This window comes from Acanthamoeba castellanii (assembly GCF_000313135.1).
Source record: "Acanthamoeba castellanii str. Neff unplaced genomic scaffold scf7180000084771, whole genome shotgun sequence".
In the NCBI taxonomy this organism is placed as follows: Eukaryota; Discosea; order Longamoebia; family Acanthamoebidae; genus Acanthamoeba; species Acanthamoeba castellanii.
Window position 1 is genome coordinate 20,656 of NW_004457367.1, and position 19,581 is coordinate 40,236.

The 19,581-nt window shown below is 57.0% G+C and overlaps 7 protein-coding genes across 7 annotated transcripts; 5 read left to right on the plus strand and 2 right to left on the minus strand.

Annotated features, from left to right (window-relative positions):
* Positions 1 to 171: 171 nt before the first annotated feature.
* On the plus strand, positions 172 to 1,771 carry ACA1_271330 (uncharacterized protein; the record flags this gene model as incomplete). The annotated part of the gene is made up of 6 exons (XM_004336563.1): positions 172 to 224; positions 306 to 418; positions 557 to 634; positions 810 to 915; positions 1,009 to 1,099; positions 1,280 to 1,771. 6 exons carry the CDS (start codon positions 172 to 174, stop codon positions 1,769 to 1,771), a joined length of 933 nt encoding a protein of 310 aa, XP_004336611.1.
* A 136-nt stretch (positions 1,772 to 1,907) lies between these two features.
* Positions 1,908 to 3,178, minus strand: ACA1_271340 (phosphoribosylpyrophosphate synthetase; the record flags this gene model as incomplete). Its single annotated transcript, XM_004336564.1, has 3 exons — positions 1,908 to 2,512; positions 2,791 to 2,923; positions 2,993 to 3,178. The coding sequence occupies 3 exons, from the start codon at positions 3,176 to 3,178 to the stop codon at positions 1,908 to 1,910; spliced, it is 924 nt and encodes a 307-aa protein (XP_004336612.1).
* Positions 3,179 to 3,530: 352 nt separating this feature from the next.
* Positions 3,531 to 5,932, plus strand: ACA1_271350 (uncharacterized protein; the record flags this gene model as incomplete). The annotated part of the gene is made up of 9 exons (XM_004336565.1): positions 3,531 to 3,697; positions 4,065 to 4,125; positions 4,357 to 4,414; positions 4,553 to 4,660; positions 4,891 to 4,944; positions 5,053 to 5,156; positions 5,305 to 5,386; positions 5,513 to 5,610; positions 5,810 to 5,932. The coding sequence occupies 9 exons, from the start codon at positions 3,531 to 3,533 to the stop codon at positions 5,930 to 5,932; spliced, it is 855 nt and encodes a 284-aa protein (XP_004336613.1).
* A 5,711-nt stretch (positions 5,933 to 11,643) lies between these two features.
* Positions 11,644 to 12,071, plus strand: ACA1_271360 (uncharacterized protein; the record flags this gene model as incomplete). The annotated part of the gene is made up of 2 exons (XM_004336566.1): positions 11,644 to 11,732; positions 11,804 to 12,071. 2 exons carry the CDS (start codon positions 11,644 to 11,646, stop codon positions 12,069 to 12,071), a joined length of 357 nt encoding a protein of 118 aa, XP_004336614.1.
* Positions 12,072 to 12,371: 300 nt separating this feature from the next.
* ACA1_271370 (Phosphatidylinositol4-phosphate 5-Kinase) lies at positions 12,372 to 17,015 on the plus strand (the record flags this gene model as incomplete). Its single annotated transcript, XM_004336567.1, has 14 exons — positions 12,372 to 13,070; positions 13,278 to 13,430; positions 13,513 to 13,543; positions 13,711 to 13,786; positions 14,013 to 14,094; positions 14,315 to 14,470; positions 14,693 to 14,815; positions 14,985 to 15,044; positions 15,142 to 15,333; positions 15,496 to 15,626; positions 15,810 to 15,975; positions 16,098 to 16,147; positions 16,380 to 16,822; positions 16,915 to 17,015. The coding sequence occupies 14 exons, from the start codon at positions 12,372 to 12,374 to the stop codon at positions 17,013 to 17,015; spliced, it is 2,463 nt and encodes an 820-aa protein (XP_004336615.1).
* A 258-nt stretch (positions 17,016 to 17,273) lies between these two features.
* ACA1_271380 (ribosomal protein L10, putative) lies at positions 17,274 to 18,379 on the plus strand (the record flags this gene model as incomplete). Its single annotated transcript, XM_004336568.1, has 2 exons — positions 17,274 to 17,450; positions 17,567 to 18,379. 2 exons carry the CDS (start codon positions 17,274 to 17,276, stop codon positions 18,377 to 18,379), a joined length of 990 nt encoding a protein of 329 aa, XP_004336616.1.
* A 169-nt stretch (positions 18,380 to 18,548) lies between these two features.
* Positions 18,549 to 19,518, minus strand: ACA1_271390 (NLI interacting factor (NIF) family protein; the record flags this gene model as incomplete). Its single annotated transcript, XM_004336569.1, has 3 exons — positions 18,549 to 18,758; positions 18,931 to 19,068; positions 19,165 to 19,518. The coding sequence occupies 3 exons, from the start codon at positions 19,516 to 19,518 to the stop codon at positions 18,549 to 18,551; spliced, it is 702 nt and encodes a 233-aa protein (XP_004336617.1).
* Positions 19,519 to 19,581: the final 63 nt, after the last annotated feature.

The following is a 19,581-nucleotide window of genomic DNA, read 5'->3' on the forward strand; positions in this document are numbered from 1 at the left end:
GTTGTCGGCGGTGGGGAAAGGCGATGGCTTTTTCCTCCAGCCCGAAAAGCCCCGGTGCTGAAAGCACGCTAGGCACGCCGTCACGTGGCCAATGGTATCTCGTAGGTTTTCCTTTCTTCTACCAAATTTCTTCTACCAAACCCAACAGATCACAACACAAGTGCCAGCAGCATGGCCACGGCCAGCATCATCAGCGCCGAACTTCGCGACTGGAAGCGCACCACGTACGTGGACACCTCCCAAATGGACGGCACTCAAGCGGGGGCGAGCTCACCATGTCCCGACATGGGGAGGGGTTGCTGCAGGCGCTACGAACCCAACGAGGAGGAGGTGGCGGTGTTGCAGAAATGCCGCGCGAGGGAGAGCAACCTCCAGTCCATCGGCTCGCTGACGGGTCTTGGCCTGGGCATGCTCTTCTGTGCGCACCTCCTCCTCCTCCTCCTCATCTCTCTTGCTCTTCCTCGGGGGGGGGGGCGTGCTGCATGTGTTGCTCTCGTGTGCACACGCGCGCTCATATCTTAATCTGCGGTGGCGGTGCGGTGGCGGTGGAGCGCAGTCGCCACGGGGAGTCCGGTGTGCCGTGCGTTGTCCCTCGAACGAGTGAGCGGGGCCGTGCGCGGGGCCGGCATTTTCGGTACCGCACCCCTCCACGCCCCCTCTACTCCATACCGGCCAACGCGCGGCTGGCGCCTGTCGAGCGGTCCGCGAGTCAGTGCTCACACGCCCTGTCCGTCCGTTTTGTCGCCGATCGCGTGCACTACTCCTACTACCCCTACTCCTGCTGCTGCTGCTGCTGCTGCTGCTGCTAGTGCCGATGGTGGTGGGGTCGGGCCTGGGCAACAGCAAGGCCCAGAGCGACTGCCTCAAGCTGATGCTGCCCCTGCAGACCCCGCTCGGGCACCAATCCCGGCTCTTGTGCGCGCCCTCCCCTCAAGAGCCCCGCACTCGCGCCAAAGGGAGCTCACAAGGAAATCGGGGCTGGCGCGCGCGTGTCGTGTGCGTGTGTAGGTTGCGCCAGCACGACCCGCAATCGAGACTCACGCGGCAGTTCCCCGTGGAAGAGGGCATCGACTCGAGCGAGGAGGCCACGTTCGAGTATGTGGGGGGCGCCCGCCCCCGACCTTTCGTGGCCTCCCACGGCTCACACGACCACCGGACCGCCTACGGCGACCACGCCGCATCCCCGGCGCCTCGCGACACCTCCTCCTCCTCCTCCTCCTCCGGCCCATCGTCTCCGTCGTGGGGGCGTGGCCGTGAAAGCCCCCCCACCTATCGGCAGACGCAGCAGCAGCAGCAGCAGCAGCAGCAGCAGGAGGAGGAGGAAGACGACGCCACCACCTCCTCGTCGTCGCCGTCGTCTACGGCGGCGCTGCGTAGAGCCCAGTACAAGCGTGCCCAACTGCGCAGGCAGCTAGCCGGAGGCGGAGACGGCGAAGAGGAGAGTGGCGGCCAAGACGCGGCAGGAGGCGGCGGCGGCGGCGGGATGGCAGGCCATGACCTCCACTCGCACGCGGCGGGTCTGACCTACCAGCAGCAGCAGGACGAAGAGGCGGCGGGGGACGTGGGCGGACAACGGCGAGAGGAGGTTTCGGCGGAGGCGCTCCGACGACGCCGCGTCAAGGAGGCCCTCGAAAGGAGGAAGGCCGCGCATCGCGACCAGCAGCAGCACGCCGGGGCGTGGGCCGACGACGACTACGAGGGACGGGGAGAACGAGCACGCACGACGCGATCCACCACCGTAGCCCGCAACAACCCCTACGGCGACAGCTAAGCTCATCTCGTGGGGGGGGGGTTGGTCCGCAAACGTGTAGGGGCGGAAACACGACGATGCTGATGATGGTGAAACACGCGGAGGAGGAGGAACAAAAGAGTTCTTCGAGTGGATGGTGGATGGTGGTTGAGGGGTTTCAGAGGGTGTTGCCGAAGAGGACGGAGAGGGACTTTTCCTCGTGGATGCGGCGGATGGCGCGGGCGAGGAGGGGCGCGATGGAGAGGACGTGGAGCTTGTCGCAGCGTGCCTTGTTGTGCTCCTGCGGGATGGAGTCGGTGACGTAGACGGCGGTGAGGCACGACGCGTTGATGCGGTCCATCGCGGCGCCCCCGGAGAAGACGCCGTGGGTGGCGCAGGCGATGACGTCCGTGGCGCCGTTCTCCTTGAGCAGCTCGGCGGCCTTGCACAGGGTGCCGGCGGTGTCGATGATGTCGTCGATGATGACGCACTTCTTGCCGTCGACGGAGCCCACGATCTGCATGGCCTCGATCACGTTGGCCTGCGCGCGACGCTTGAGGATGGTGGCCACGTTCTCGGCGTGCAGCTTGTCGGCCACTCGCCGCGCCCGGAGCACGCCGCCGGCATCGGGCGACACGATGACCACGTCGGCGGGCTCCGGGTACTTGAGCCGCAGCGTATCGATGAACTCGCCCTCGGCGAACAGGTTGTCCACCGGCGTGTGGTGGAAGAAGCCCTGGATCTGCCCGCAGTGCAGGTCCACCGTCACCACTCGATCCGCTCCTAATCACCAAGACATACATTTTTATAAATATATTTCAGAATAGATTTAAAACAGAATAAATTATTAGATAGAAGCAAGGATTTGGAGAGGGGGGGGGGCAGTCTGAGTACTAAAAGGCCCCAAGAACCACCGGAAAGGCTTATTGTGGCGTGCGTATGTAGCGAATACGCAAATTACGAATAATTAACGGTACATGGTCGGAGCAAGAAAAACATTAATAATAAAGATATTAATGATAGGGGCGGGGGTGAAGAAGGAGAGAGCAAAGGGTGCGCACCCATGGTCTCGATGAGCTGTGCCACGGCACTGGCCGAGATGGGGACGCGGGGACGAGTCTTGCGGTCCTGGCGAGCGTAGCCGTAGTAGGGGATGACGGCGGTAATTCGCTTGGCCGAGGAGAGCTTGATGGTCTGGAGGAGCAGGAGCAACTCCATGAGGTTGTCATTGACGGGAGGCGAGGTGCCCTGGATGACGAAGACGTCGGCACCACGAATGTTTTCCTTGATCTGCATGTTGATCTCGCCATCGGCAAACTTGGCCACCTCGCAGTCGCACAATCGCACGCCGAGGGCCTCCGAGATGTCCTTGCCCAGCTTGGGGTTGGCATTGCCCATGAGCGCCTTGATCACGTATCCCGACGCCTCGTCATCGCCCGGCCGCTCCATGCTGCTGCTCGCTGCTCCCTGCTACTACTGGGGGGGGGGGTGTGGTGGGTGCCGCTGCCGCTGCCTGCCGAACAACCTCCAGCAGCAGCTCCGCTTCGCCTTCCGCCCCCCCCCGTCAACCTCCGGCGTGCCTGGCATTCCCCATCCCCGAAACAATGTTTGGCATCCAAACTGGCCCCACCACTCCGCCACTCCGGGTGCGTTCCCAACGAGCCCACCACTCTGGAGTGCACTCCACCCCACCTTCCGCCAGCAGCAGCAGCAGCAGGGCCAGGACCGGCGGCAGCGGCAGCGGCAGCAGCAGCATCGTACCACCACCACCACCACCACCGTCGTCACTCGCCAGCGTACGATGTCTTCTGCCACGAGGCGCCCTCCCCACCACCAGCAGCAGCAGCACGCCCCCCAGGGCGCGACGGCCACCAAAGAGGCGGCGGCGGAGGCGCGCGGCACGAGCGTGGGCGGCTGGGTGCTGCCCGCCATCGGCCTCTTCGTGGGCGTACTCACCCTCACCCTCACGTACCCCCTCCCCTCCCCCCTTTTTAGCTACGCGTGCGCAGCGTGCGAGCCCCACTCCCCGCACTGGCACCCCCCCCCAAGGGGGGTGCAACACCAACACACGCCGGCACACGGCACACGGCACACGGCACACGGCACACGGCACACGGCACACGGCACACGGCACACGGCACACGGCACACGGCACACGGCACACGGCACACGGCACACGGCACACGGCACACGGCACACGGCACACGGCACACGGCACACGGCACACGGCACACGGCACACGGGGCACGGGGCACGGGGCACGGGGCACATTTATATAGATATATAAGTGTACGGGTGTGTTGTGTGTGCGTGTTGTGTGTGTTGCGTGCCATAGGTACGTGCTGGCCATGGCCTATGCTCCCAATGGGTCCGTGCAGTACTGGTTCATCTCCCAGGTGCGCCCCTCCCTGGTGCACCAGCAGCCACCACCAGCCACCCGGCAGCAGCAGCGGTTGCACAACCCCGCTCGGCCCTCTCTGATGACCCAATCCCGCCGCCGGCGCCGCTGATGTGATGGCCATGACATGTCGAACGGACGTAGGGACGGGACGACATGTCTACTCACGCTCATACTCCCATTTATATATATATATATTTCTATATATGATGTGTGGTGCCCCATATAGATGGGGTCCAACCGGCCGGCCTACTTTTTCTACGCGTACGGCTGCTGCCTTGCCGCAGGTGAGGAGCACCTCCTCCCTCTCTCTTCTCTCTCTTGAGCACTCTCCCGCCAGTGCCGCGGCCGCCTCTCTGGGGGACTCGCCAGGCCTCCTCCTCCTCCTAAGCCCGGTGGTGGCGCGGTGGTGGCGGTGGCGGCAGGGCTGCTGATCCCGTGCGCGTGGATCTTCGCCGCCCACAACGCTTCCAAGCTGCAAACCGATCTCTCCCGCGTGCGCCGCACCCTCAACTCCCTCTCCATGGCGTCCGGTAGGCCCCTCACTGCCCGCCCGTGCGCCCGTCTTCCTCACCTCACCCTTGCCCGCGGCTCTGTGGTGTACGTGTGTGTCGTGTGTCGTGTGTCGTATGTCGTGTGTGTCGTGTTTGTGTGTGTTTGTGCGTGCGTGTGTGTGGTGTGTGGTGTGTGGTGTGTGGTGTGTGGTGTGTGGTGTGGTGTGGTGTGTCGTATGTCGCGTGTCGTATGTCGTGTGTGTGAGCAGCCATTGTGTCGGTGCTGGCGTTGGGCGGCCAGAGCGTGTACCCCATGGGTGACGGTACGCAAACGGGGCAACGAGGCGGGTGGAGAGCCAGTGGGGGGGGGGCATGTGGCTGACCAGCACGGGCCTTCTATCCGGCATGTACGTGGCCGTGCCGTGCCATAGGCAATCCGATCCACATCGGATTCGCGTCCCTGTTCTTCCTGGGGGTGTGGGCGCATGCCCTCCTCACGGCCCTCCTCTACGCCCACGCCTATCGTGATCCTCGGGTATGTAGCGTGGCTGGTGGTGGGTGGTGGTGGTGGCTGCTGGTGGTAGGAGCCCGCTTGCAGTCCTCTCCCAACCCGCGCGTGCACCTGGTGTGCTGCTGCTGACGGGCAAACTCTCTCTCTCTCTCTCTCTTTGGGGCTTCCAAAGGTGGTCATGGGCGAACACGAGGGCTTCTGGGTGCAGTGGAAGGCGCTGTGCACGGCCCTGACCTCCGTTTTCACCCTTCTCAGTAGGTCGCCCCATTCTCTTGGCCACCACCTGTTTGTTTAGTTTAGTTTTGTTTGTGCTCACCGCTGCTCCCCCCCCCATGTGTCGCTGCCGTCGCCAACGCGCGCTTGGGTCCACATGCCCGCAGCTGTGGGGGTGCTGGCCTTCGATGGGTGGCTGCATTTGGACGAGGGCTTAACGTGGGGGCCTTCCTTCGTCTCCTGGCTCACCGCCGAGAAGGAAAAGGTACTCGCTCTCTCCTCACCCCGCCCTGTTCCTCGGTAACGCCCGTGTCCCTCCCGTACCAAGTCCGCGTGGATGATGAGCGGGGCTGTGTGCGAGTACCTGACAGTGGTGCGGTGCCGCCCTTTTTTCTTTCTCTCTTCCCTCCCCCCCATAGAGCTGCACACCTGACTGATGAGTGTGAGGCACATCACTTGACCAGGCGAGCCTACTGTGCTACTTCATCTCCTACTTCCACGACCTGGCCCACGTCCAGATCGTTGTCTGCCAATCCGCGCCAGTGACCTCTTCCCCTGCTGGGCGAAAGCACAGGCGCCAGCACTGATGCCCTATTGCAACACCCACAAGCAAATTATATGTCAACATGCAAGGTGGGCTGAGCTGAAGTTTGGACAACTTGGTCTTACCCAGGGGATAATGGTGCCAGTTGTGATTGTGCCCACCTCACTGAGTCATAAATGTGGTACCTAACAGAAGGGTGGTGGGTGGGTGGCTGTGGCCAAGGTGCACAAGTGGCAAGGGGGGATCACAAAGGCAGAGCTGAAAGAAAATAGAGAGATTTCTCAAACCAGAAGGTGTACATTGACACCATCCTTGGTGAGTCTGCATGGCACTCATGGTGGTTGTGCTTACTCTGATCTGCTCTGGTGGTTGAAAATAGGTTCAACTGTGGAGGAAAACAATGTGATGGGGTGGGGAGAAGGATTGGGAAGCTCTAAGCTCTGGATGAGGAAGCTGTAGAGGCTGATGTGAAGCGGGGTGCAGTCTGATGATTGAGCAGTGAGGAAAGCAGGAGCAGAGTGGACAACCTCATGTGTTGGGTGTGGGATGGGGATGTGGTGCAGATAGCAGAAGGGTTTGGGGATGGTGTCGCTGGGCAGAGGATGCCAGATGGCAGACATGTTAACCCTCTTGTGGCTGAAGATGACAACATCAAAGCCACTAATGAGACATTCAGAGGCAGGCATGGAGCTGGAGTAAGTTGGGGAGCTGTAGTAGCCTTTTGATCATGCTCCAGTGGTTGGTGATTAGTGACCAGAAGTTCTCTGGCAAGAGGGAAGTAGTTAGACTTGTGGGGAGAAGAACAAAAGAACTAAAAAGAAAGGACATACTCTTGGAAGGGGCTTGGTGTTGATAGTGCTTATAATGATGAAGCACAGCAATCATGTCATTGGCACTCAATTCCCTGAAGGCACCAGAGTTGAGGTTGTCAAGGGACATAAACACCTGACCCTCTGGAATGAGGTGATAGAGTTCCTTGATAAGACTGGAAAAGGGGAACAGTTAGCAAGGACTCAAAACAAAGGTGAAGAGTTAGAGTAGAAATAACATACTCCACCACTCCTGGAGCATGGAACAGGGCCCTTAAGGTAGTTGAGTACTTCTGCAGAGTGGTGGGCTTTGGTGCAGCATGACCCTCAAGCGTTTTCTGTGAGGTGTGGGGTGATGAGTAATGGTTTGAAATACAAAGGTGGTGGACATACCAGGTGCTCAGCAAGAGCATTGTAGTTGGTAACAGTTTTTTTGCCATGTGTGATCTGGAAGAGTGGGTTTTGGCCAAGGGTGTAGTAGTTCAGGGCCTTCTCAAAAGCATTCAGGACAACTGAGCCCACCAAGTTGATGTAGTTCTCAAAGCCAGAGATGCAGTCAAGGATGATCCAGCTGAGTTCCATCCCTGCAGCTGCTGGCACAACTTCATAGACATTCTCCCACTGCCAGTGCTTGATGAGGTTCCAGACCACAACTCTGTGGTTACAATCAACGGCCTCTGGAAGGTTAAAAGTTAGTACCCAAAAAAACCAATGCGCATTGGGAATTGCAAATAGCCTAAAAACCATGAGTGCAGCTAAAACGAAGTGGTGTGGGAAGTAATACCAAACTCATCAACATTGTTTTGGTCAAGGCGCTCATCTTCATTGAGAAATCTAACAATGAAGGGCTTGGTTGTGAGACACCCTCCATCCACAACAGACTGCAGCAAGTGATGAATTCCTGGAACTGTCACTGGGTGATGCCATTCTGATGGCAGTGCAGGTGGTTAGCAAGTGAAAGCATCTACACATTGCCAGAATGAAAAGAGGAGTTGTACCAAAGATGGTGTAGTTGTGAAGATCAAGGTGGCGTGATGTGGGTTGAAACCAAGGCTGGCACTGATGATGTTGGGGTTGGACTGAAGTGATTGGAAATTTGGGAGTGTATGAATTTTCCTTTCTGAATAGTAAGGTTGAGGTCAGCAACACAAACTGTTAGAGAACATGGTTCTCACAGGTCGAAAATAAAACTGATGTGCATTGGGAAAAGAGTCAACAAATAAAAAACCTGATGCACATCAGGAAAAGAGTCAACAAATAAAAAACCTGATGTGCATTGGGAAAAGAGTTGACAAATAAAAAACCTGATGTGCATTGGGAAAAGAGTTGACAAATAAAAAACCTGATGTGCATTGGGAAAAGAGTTGACAAATAAAAAACCTGATGTGCATTGGGAAAAGAGTCCACAAATAAAAAAACTGATGCACATTGGTTTGGAACTTGTCAGTGTGGTGAACAGTAAAAACACACAAAGTGTACATACCTAGCTCCAGGTCAGGCAGGGCAAGTAGTCTGGCGGCCTCCTTGCGTTGCTCTTCAGTGTTGCCTGCAGAGTACTGGCGCACCACCAGCTGCTTGTGAGGCTTGGTCTTGATCTCCTCCACCTCCATCTCCTTGTCCACATCAATCACCTCTGGGTGTGTGCATTTCCTCTCCTTGCACTCTTCCTCTACCAGCTTGCACTTCCTTGGCAGCACTTGGTGCTGCTCCTCCTCCAGCTCCTCCACCTCCAACTCCTCCTCCCGCTCCTCCTCTCCCTTCTCCTCCTCTTTCTCCTCCTCCTCCAGCTCCACCCCCTTCTATACGCCTTGGTGATAACCTTGGTGTTGGGTTGCTGGTGCACCTTCACTAGGGCATTACAGGAGCTTGCTAGAAGCTCAGTGGCCAACATGGCCAAGAAGTTGGGAAGGCCAGAGGCAGCTTGGCAAGAAGACATTGAAAGGAAGTGTGTGTTGAACATGGGTGGTACAACAAAATGATCAATACAGGTTGTTCAATGTTTTATAGGTAGTGCAGGTCTACAAAAAAGCTGTCCACATTAAATTCTAATTGGAGGAACAGGAAACAGGTGGCGAAATTTCATGTGGTCTGGAGAGCTTTGAGATCTTCCCAATGTGCATTGGGTTTGTTATTTGTCAACTTGCTTCCCAATGCGCATCAGGTTTTTATTTGTTGACTTGCTTCCCAATGCACATCAGGTTTTTTATTTGTCAACTCTTATCCCAATGCACATCAGTTTTATTTTGTTGTCCTGTTTCCCAATGGTGTTGGGTTTTTAAAGTTGTCCCATATTTTCCTCAACTCCACTGTTATTAGTTGTGAGCTCATTGGTCTGGAGTTCCAGAAACACAAAGTTCACCAATCCAGAAAAACCACATCTATCTGTTATGTGGCCATTGGGAATTGGAGGTATCACACCAAATGTTTAAATACCTCTCCAGTGTCATTCAGTTGTTCTCCACCTCAATGAGCCACTCTCTCCCCACCAACACAGAGGTCCTCGCCTCTACCCTACTATCCCCAATCTTCAGCCAGTCCTTACAAGCCACAGCTCATACTCCAAGGAAGAGAGTTCTCCAAACTGCTGAAGAGTGGATCCCCAAAAAGCGTCGCCTGCTTGTCAGCAATGATCACATCAATACTGTTCTTGCATCATTCTGTTGTTGTAAGAAATGCCTTGATAACTTCTCCTTTGCTGACATTCTCAACATCACACAACCCTTTGCAGATCTCAATGAACGCAATTGCACCACCTACATCATCAACATCATGTCAGCCAGCTGTGTCTCAACACTACCTGAGTGCCACTTCAAGTTGTGACTCAATGGTTCTCCAGTGTGTTTGAATGCTTTCCAAAAGGTGCCAACCCTTTTTATTGCAGCCTTACATTTGTTATCCCACCTCACATTGCTGCTCTACAAGGCGCATGGTTTCAGCAGGAAGAAGTGGCGTTCTGCTAAACAGATTTTCATTTCTGGTGGGCGTGTCCCAATACACAACACCACTGGACTGCAACGTCCCTCAAATGCCACCTCAAATACCCACTTATGGCTAACCACTTTCTTTGATGTTATTGGAGATCGCCTTCCTGATGCCACCATCCACTTACCTATTTCTTTGACTTGGTGAGAAGTGCACTCTATGTGTGCCAATGCTCATCCCTCAACTGTTCCTGTGCTCACCTATTCTGCTATGCTCAAACACATTTCTGTTGGTTGGGCATACACATGAAGACATTGACCAGCTCTTCTCCACTGCTCAGACAAAGTTCCATACCTCTTCCATTCACACCCCAAGGTAATGGTCATCACTCTTTTTTTGTCTTGATTGTTTTCCTGATGCGCATTGGGTTTTTTATTTGTCGACTCATTACCCCAATGCACATCGGTTTTTTCTGTCAGCATTAATGATTGCCCCTTTTTGTTCACCTTCCTAACTTCATCTTCAAATTTCAGTCAACTTTCTGGTTTTCTTGAGCAGGCTTACTGATCCACTGGCCCAGCTCCTTCCCTGCACACCCTTGAAACTGTTTGGGACTGGAAGAGCTGGCTTGGAAATCACATGCATGGCCTGACTGGTCACTCCACCCCCCATGTTTTCCATTTTTTCCATGATGCTTCAGGCAAACCAGTGATCCAGGACAAAGCCTACCACACCCAAGGAGCCTACTCTGAGCCATACCAGCTTCTCACATCCATTCCAACTGGTTTGCTCCTCACTATGTTGCACACACCCTACCAAAAGATATCACAACTTACACAAACCACATCAGGAGCACCTTTCACTATCCCGCCTCAGCAATTTCCGCCTGAAGTGCTTACTGAGTTGGCTGACAACTGCCATGCTCCACTGTTCCTTGAGTCTGAGCTTAGTGAGTGGGCTGATATCTTTGAAGCACATGAGGCTCTTGTTTCAAGCTCCCAACCCACCTGTGATAACTTGATTTTTGATGGACTCACAGCTCACCCCATCACTAATCCTCTCCTTGATGGTCCATTGTTCCGTCTCCAAACCAGGGTCAAGGTTGTCCACACATGGACTACACCCCAAGTCCAACGTTTCAACTTTGCTCCTGGTCAGTGGGTCTGGGCTGATGCTGATGAAGACACTCAGGACTTTTGGATATGCAAGATCATCAGTGTTCTCTGTAAGAGGCTCCATGTCCACTGGTGGAACTTTGCTAATGGACGCTGGACTGACCATGGCTCAGAAAGCACTGTTCCAATGGGGTGTGTTTTAGCTTGTGGCTTTGACTTTAACGCCAACACTGGAGTTCCCCCACCCACCCTTCAAGAAATATTTAGACACCTGTAAATAAAACTTCTCTTCTCTGTGTACATTCAAATTCCACAGTGTTTTTATCTCATGTACACCTGTTTTTAGTTTCATTAAAAAGTACCACTATCACCTTTTTCTGGACACAGTGTTTGCAGTTGATCATGAACTGGATGTGAGAGCAGCATGTTGCCACTGATTATGGAGACTGGAAGGGAGGGTTTTAAAGAGGTTCAAAAGAGACATGAAGCAACAACCCTGCCAACTGCCATGGCCACTGATGAGGAGCTGTTGAAGCTCCTGAAGGAGGTATGCTTTTCATGCTGTTTGTGAAGCCAATTATGTACCACAACTGCAGGACGTTCTATTGTGTACATGTACATGATAGAATGTTTGCTAATTCATCTCCTCCTAGCCCACAGAAGAGGAGCTCTCCATGCCTCCAGAGGAGGCCCTCCTCAAGTGTTATGGTGTCCTCTGTGTGGATCATGTGAAGATGAATGCTGCAATGATTGACATTGACTGAATGACAAAGAGTGGCCCTCATTGGTTGGTGACTGCTAGAGGACACAGAGTTCTCTCAACATCAATGAATTAGATGGGTGTTCTGACAATGGGGCATCTGCTTGTTCAATAGCTGCCTCCCTCTCAGTGCATCCTCAAAGATGGGATGCCTGAGTACTGCATCATTGATGGCAATCATCACATTCAGACTGCATGGTGGCTTTTCCCTGGGAATGGTGTTGTGACATTGTCAATGTATGTTTTTCTTTTTCCAACTCACTTTGATGATGTCCCTGGTCCAACTAATACCCTTTCTCCATTTCCAGAACAAGGTCTCAGAAGATGACATTCACATCCTTGTGTGAGGCTGGAACCACATGCACAATGAGGCTGCAGTTCACAAGGATGAGTGGGAGGACTTCTTCCAGTACCATGACACCCTACACACCAACAAGTTCTGGACCACTACTCAAGGCAAGCAAGCCATCAACTGGAAAAAGCTCATCAGCCACAAGAACCTCATCCATTTCAAGTTGCCACTGTCCTGTCACCAAGCATGGTGGTCACAGGACCTCACATTTGCTGGGTCTGTGACGCAGGAAAGAAAAAGGAAATGAGTGAGGAGTGTCGACAAATACATGAGTGGCATTCCGGTTGTGTTGTTGCCCCAACCGAAAAAGCCACAGCAGCGCCAAGAAGGAGGAGGCGGACTGGTACGGTCGCATGGAGGGCAGCCAACAGAAGCAGCAGGAGGAGGAGGCGGAGAGAAATCCTCACAGCAGCGGCAGCGGCAGCAGCGCAGCAGTGGCCATGGCTGAGGACCCCAAGGCCCGCACCCCCCCTGCTACTACTACAACCCCTACCCTTAGCCCTAGCCCTACCACGAACACCAAGATGGGGGCCGCGGGAGACGCGAGTGGGCCTCGGGCGGGAGGGAGTGCTGTAGCGTGGCCAGACCGACCCGCCGACGAGGAGGAGGCTGGGACCAAGAACAAGAACAAGAAGAAGGGGGCCAGCAACGCGTTGGACAAGAAAAAGAAGAACCGCCAGCCCGAAGAAAACGACGACGACGAGAGCAGCGAGAGCGAGAGCGAGAGCGAGAGCGAGAGCGAGAGCACGGACGAGGAGGAGGAGGAAGAGGAGGACACGCTCTCTTCGTCGTCGTCGTCGTCGTCTTTCTCGTCGGCTTCGACCTCTTCGGCCAGCCATTTCCGTCGGCCCGACAAGGAGGGCGCCCCTGCCGCCACCGCCACGGCCGGCGAGTCTACGGAGCCCGGCGGGGGCGGGGGCGGGTTGGGGCGTGGGGGCGGTGGCGGGGTGGCGGGTGAGGAGAGCAGCGGGAGCTGGGCCATCCTCGGGCAGCTGGGGAGCAAGCCGCGCAAGGAGACCTACGGCGACGACAAGGAGTCGCGACGGCAGTACCGCCAGGCCAAGAAGGACTACGGCGAACGCAAGCGCACCCTCATCGACTCGCTCACTGCCGACGAAGTGCGCGAGTACAAGAAGGAGAAAAAGGAGCTCACCGAAAAGGAGCGCCTCGAGCGCAAGCGCGAGCGGGACGAACGCCGCCGCCTCGTCAAGGAGAAGAAAAAGGTCCGCACACACCACTTCTTTGACTGCTTTTCTCTTCTTTTTTTTTTTTTGTATTATTATTGTTATGGTTATGGTTATGGTTTTCAAATTAATAATGTGTAGAGCTCTGTATTCAATTGTTGTTTAATCATGATTATTTTATTTATTGTTTTCCTGTGTTGTTGTTCGATATCGTGGCGTCGTGTGGTGGTGGTGGTGGGCAACCAGCTCTACAAGAAACCCAAGATCGGGAAGCTCGTTACACAGGAGACCAAGAGCTATGAGCTGGTGTGCGACATGCTCCTCGGCATTCGCGTCACCGTCTCCAAAGTGTCTGCCCGCCCTCTCCACGGCAACACCGTCAAGGACTCGGACTTTCGGGTACGCCCCGCCGTCCCCCCCCAACGCTCCCCCCCCCGGGCACGTGGGCGGCCAGCCCTGGGTTGGTTGCTGCTGCCGGCAGGGGCGAGGGGCATGCGCTCCCGCCTCGCCTGGTGGCTGGTGGTGGCTGGTGACTCATCTTCTCTGCTCCGCCCTCGCCCCGTTATCATCGTCATAATCGGCGTGTGGTGGGTGGCTGGTGGCTGGTGGCTGGTGGCTGGTGGTGGCTGGTGGTGGCTGGTGGCTGGTGGGTGGCTGGTGGTGGCTGGTGGGAGAACAGAGGGTGCACAATCTGCGGTTTCCTTCGACGGGCTCCACGAGCGGCGTAATCCCCACTCCGGCTCATTCCCAAAGGCGTGCCCATCCCCCCTTTTCCCGCTTTCCTCTTTATTCCATTCCCTGGTTATTCTTTGATTACTTATTTATTTATTTATGTATTATCTATTATTGCGTTTATTCTGTTATCCATCTCGCGGACATGGGCTGTGTCTCGCCAACGACCATCGGCACTGCCGCGCACGCCCTGACCTTCTGCCTCTTTCTCTCTCTCTCTGCGGGGGGGGGGCGTACAACAAAAATCAGGGATTTCACGTTCAGGGACTACGCCCCCGTGGTATTCCGACGGCTGAGGGAGCACTTTGGCATCGAGGCCGACGACTATCTCGTAAGGCTCCCCCCCGCGCGCGCGCCTAACCACCCGCCCCTGTTTGTTTTTTTTTTTTTGTTTTGTTTCATTTCATTTCCACGGCATCTTCCCACGACCACCTTGGCCGTACGGGTGGGTGCGCGACACGCCGTGGCGCGGCTCCTTTTCACATATTGTGTGGCTGCTGCTTGGGGCCGCGGTGGTGGTCGTGGCTGGTGGCTGGTGGCTGGTGGTGCAGATCTCGCTCACAGGTGACTACATCCTGTCGGAGCTCGTGTCCCCAGGACAAAGCGGGCAGTTCTTCTACTTTTCGTACGACCTCCGCTTCATGCTCAAAACCATCACCCGGGGTGAAGCCAAGTTCCTCAAGGCCATCCTCCCCAAGTACTACAACGTACGCCCCCGCCCCTCAGCTCGCCGCCGCCGCCGTCGCCAATCCCCCCCCCCCTCTCCATCAGCTGCCGCATCATTTGGGGGTGCCCGCTCTCGTGCGAAGGGAGAACGGGGAGACGGAGGGGGGGGGGGCTGGCTCACGGCCAACTAACATTACACCACGCCACACTGCCTGGCATTGGCATTGGCATTGGCATGATATGATATGATACGCCGAGCGCAGCACATCATTCAGAACCCCAGCACGCTGATTGCCCGCTTCTTCGGTTTCCATCGCGTGGCACCGCATCGCGACCGCAAGCACTACTTCGTGGTGATGGGCAACATCTTCGCGCAGAACCTCGAGGTACTCCTCATCACAACCGTCACCTTCATCCGCCCGTTCAAGGAGCATCAAGCGCACGCGCACCCCTCACACACACACACACACACACAATATACTGTCATGATCTGACCGCCGCCGCCACCGCCCAATACCTCTTCATTTTCCATATTTGGGGACTGTCGGGCCGCAGCTCCACTACCGGTTCGACCTCAAGGGCTCGACGGTGGGCCGCGTGACGCCTCCGGAAAAGGTGCCCCCCCCCCGAGGGGGATCGGCACTTGCGTGCGAGCGAGGCGCAGAGCTCACCATCGCGTCTCCTCTCCCTCCCCCCCCCCATTCTTCCGCAGATCAAGAACGATCCCAACGTGGTGATGAAGGACCAGGACTTCGACCGGTTGCGCAAGACCATCGCCTTGGGTCCGGAAAAGCGTAAGGTGTTCATCGACCAGGTCGACAAGGACGTCGCCCTGCTCGACCAGCTGGGCATCATGGACTACTCCCTCCTCGTTGGCATACACGACCGTCGTCGCCTGCAAAAGGTGCGCGCATGCACGCACACCACACACACACAATGCCCCCCCCCCTCCCAATAGCAACCGCGCACTTGGGGTGTTTGGCCAGCGCTCACGTGGGCTTCCTCCTCTTTTGTCCTCCTCCTCCTCCTTTCTCCTTTCTCGTGCTCCGTGGTGCCGGCTCGTCAGGGACGCTCGCTGTCGATGGTGTACTTGCCCAAGGCTGTGGACGACGAGCGGCTGGCTACGGCCAAGGGCTTCAACGCCGACACCGACACTGACTCCTCTGACTCGGAGTCGGACGAGGAGAAGCTGGAGCAGTACGTGCCTCGCCCAGCCCCGCCGGGGACTCGCTTATCTCCGATTTCGCCCGGTGGATGGATGGGTGGGTGGGTGGATGGATGGATGATCCTGCTGCAAGCCGCCGCATATGCTGTGTGTCGTGGGCGCTCTCTCTCTCTCTCTCTGACGGACTGGCGGGTGGGCGGGTGGACGCTGCGCAGGCACCACGTCACCGTGTTCACGCAAGACCAGGGCGGCATCCAGTCGACCGACGAGGAGGACCAGGGCACGGACTACATCTACTTCCTGGGCATCATCGACATCCTGCAGCCCTTCAACATGCGCAAACGCGCTGAGCACGGCTTCAAGAGCTTCCGCTTTGACGGGGTACGTCGCCTGTTCCGCCACCGCCACCGCCACCGCGTGCCCCCCCCCCTCCCGCGGCAACCGCCAGGCGCGTCCTCACCGCTGGGATGCGCTGCGCATTGTCATCGTCGCGTCATGCGCAGGACCAAATATCGGCGGTCAACCCGAGGCTCTACGCGCGGCGCTTCAAGGAGTACGTGTTTGCACGCGTCCGGCAGCCCGATACGCCTCAAACGCCGCGCGAGGTGATCGGCCTCCCGCCGAGACTCCCCGAAGGCACCTTACCACCACCACCACCCCCCCCCCATCCATCCATCCATCCATTCCAGATCTTATTCTCGCCGCCGCCGCCGCCGCCATTGCTCTCTTGATTTGGGAGGTCCTCACCCCCCCCCCCAATTTCTCCCTGGACGCACAGGGGGCAGTCATCACGACGACGACGACAGTGACGAGGGAAGCGAGTCGAAGAGAGAGAGGAAACAGGCGCAGCTCACGGATCCGCGTGGCGAATCTGATGGCGGCGGAAAAGTAACGGCGGCAGCGGACAAGCAACCCCGGGAGCGAGGAGCGGGGGGCGAGGGTGACAAGGTCAAGGAAAGGAAGAAGCGCACGGAGCAGGGGCAGGGACAGGCAGAGGGGCCTCCTCCCCAAACGAAAAAGGGCGCGACGATGACGACGAAGCCCGCGGCCAAGAAGACGAAGAAGAACAACAGCAAGAAGAAGAAGAGCGAGGGCCAGGCTGCGACAAAGACGGCGGACAGCAGTAGGAGCTACGATTACGAAGCGGGCTCTAGCGCCGGAAGTGAGGCCAGCAGCGGTGGCCTGCGAGAAAACCACGAAGCCGCAGCAGGAGCAGCCTCTGGGGACGGTAAGTACGAACCTCTCCCGCACCACCGCCCCACACTCACACTCACACTCCCTTTCACTGGCCCGTACGACGACGTGGCCACCCACGGGTAGGTAACTCGCCGCGAGTGGGCAACGCGGGCCTGGTACCCAAACAACTCAAGGTCGAAAAGAAGAAGAACAACAACAACAAGCAGAAAGCCCCCCGAACCTGAAGAGTTCAAATAAATAAAAATAAACACGATTTCCGCGGAACGACTACCCAGAAATATCTCAGAGGCAGGAAATTGCCCAGAACGTTGTCCATGTCTAGGCTTTCTTTTTGCTGGGTCTCTTTCTATCACCATCCTTTGCCCCTGTACGCACCCCCCCCCCCCAAAATTCCGCCCGCTCCAAACCGACGTCTCACATGCAATGATCAATCATGGTCCAGTACCGATCCTTAAATCCAGAGGAACCTTTGCACGTACAACATGTCCAAGGGCGGCGGTAAGTTTCAGAGGAAGAAGGAGTACTTCACCAAGCTCTCCAACCTCCTGGTCGATTACAAGAAGGTGCTCATCGTCGCGGCCAACAATGTCGGCTCCAACCAGCTTCAGAGGGTGAGGCAGGAGCTCCGCGGCAAGGCCGTCCTCCTCATGGGCAAGAACGTACGTTGTGTTGCGCTGAGAGCCCTCCACCTATTTTTCCGCATTCAACAGACTAGTCATGAATGTAGTTGGCGAGCTTCTTCTCACCACTGGTGCGAACACCGACCAACAAACAGACCATGATCAGGAAGTGCATCAGGGAGAACCTGACCAAGAACCCCGACCTCGAGGCCCTGCTTCCCTACGTTAAGGGCAACGTCGGTTTCGTCTTCACCAACGGCGATCTGTCGGACATGAGGACCAGGATCGGTGCCGTCAAGGTCAAGGCTGCCGCCAAGTCTGGTGCCATCTCTCCGTGCGACGTCATCGTGCCTGCCGGCCCCACCGGCCAGGATCCTGCCAAGACCTCGTTCTTCCAGGCGCTCACCATCTCCACCCGTATCTCCAAGGGTGTGATTGAGATCGTCAACGACGTGCACCTCGTGAAGGAGGGCGCCAAGGTGACTGCCTCGCAGGCTGCTCTGCTGCAGATGTTGAACATCCAGCCCTTCGAGTATGCCCTGGCCGTCAAGACTGTCTACGATGATGGTTCCGTCTACCCCGTGTCTCTCCTCGACATTACCGACGACGACATCATCAACAGGTTCCGCAAGGGTGTCGCCAACGTGGCCGCTATCTCGCTCCGCATCGGCTACCCCACCGTGGCTTCCGTCCCCTACGCCCTCACCAGCAGCTTCCGCAACCTGCTCTCCGTGTCGCTCGCCACCAGCTACACTTTCCCCCAGGCCGAGAAGCTCAAGGACCTCCTCGCCAACCCCGAGGCCTTTGCCGCTGCCCTCGCCGCCGCTGCTCCCGCCGGCGGTGCTGCCCCCGCCACTGCGACTTCGGCTGCTGCGCCTGCCGCCGCCGCCGCCAAGGTCGAGGAGGAGGAGGAAGCCGAGGACATGGACGCTGGTGGCCTCTTCGGTGGCGGTGACGATGACTACTAGACGCCCTCCCTCTTTGCAGGCTGTCGTTACGCACCTCTTGTTTCTTTGACTTAGAGAAATGAAGAGCTACAGTTCCCTTCGAACACTTGGACTCGCCCCAACAGACAGACCAGCAGTCGTTCACGTGGGGCGTCACGGGAGAGCGTGTTTGTATATTTGGGTGGCCACGTCAGTAGGTGAACGTGGTGTGGCGGTTCTGCACCACGGCATACTTCTTCCGGATGAGCGGCCGCACATCATCAGCCCGAGCAAGCTCACGCAAGAAAGGCATGAGCGCCAAGAGATGGTTGTCGGACCGTTCGCCGAACCAAGACTCGATGGGGATGCCGTTGTCGAGGTGGTACGCGAACGCAAGTGGAGAGTTGTCCACGATAGTCGTCTGAGGAGCGCATAAGAAGGGCGTTAGGAAAAATAACATATGTGTGCGTGTGTGTGTGGGTTTGGTGTCTTGTGTCTTGTGAAGGCTGACCGGGCTGTGGTGTGTCGTGTCGTGTCGTGAGACTGAATGCTTGTGGTGTGGTGTGTGGTGCACTGGGAGAGAGGGTGCGCACATGCTGCAGGTCGCGGCCCAGCATGTCCAGGTCCTTTACAAAATTGCCCTCCACGAGCACGCACGCATCGCGGTAGAGGCGGTGGCCTATGTGGCGTTCTGTGTCGAGCATGTCAAGCAGCCTGCCGGCGTAGGCTTCCTGGGAGGCCGTGAAAACGACGAGCTTTGCGCCACCGCAAAGGCCAGTTCAGCTATGGGCAAGGGACATGTCCCGAAGATGTCACGTGACAAGTACCTCAAAGAGTTTGGCCACCTCCGCCAAGAAGCGGTGCATATTGGGTCGCACACGCACAAACACGTTGTAGGTGGTGTTTTCCAGCGTCACCGAGAAGACGTGGTCTTGGAGAAGAGGAATGCAGTGAGGCAGGTCCGTCCAAGTGCAAAAGCGCGCCAGGCAGCAGCCATTACCTGGCGGAGGGGAGCCTGGAGGCGGCGGTTCGATCGTGGAATGCACCAGCGTTTCATCCAGATCCAGCACCAGCGTTGGTTTCTGTGGTGCACATTGGGCAGATGACGAGGTTGGTTGGTCAAGCAAGCAGGCAGGCAGGCAGGCAGGCAAGCGGACAAACAAAAGCCGCGTGTACGTCATCAGGGGCGGTGGGGTGGGGTGGCAGGTGTGTGTGTGTGTGTGTGTGTCGTACCTGTGTCTTCG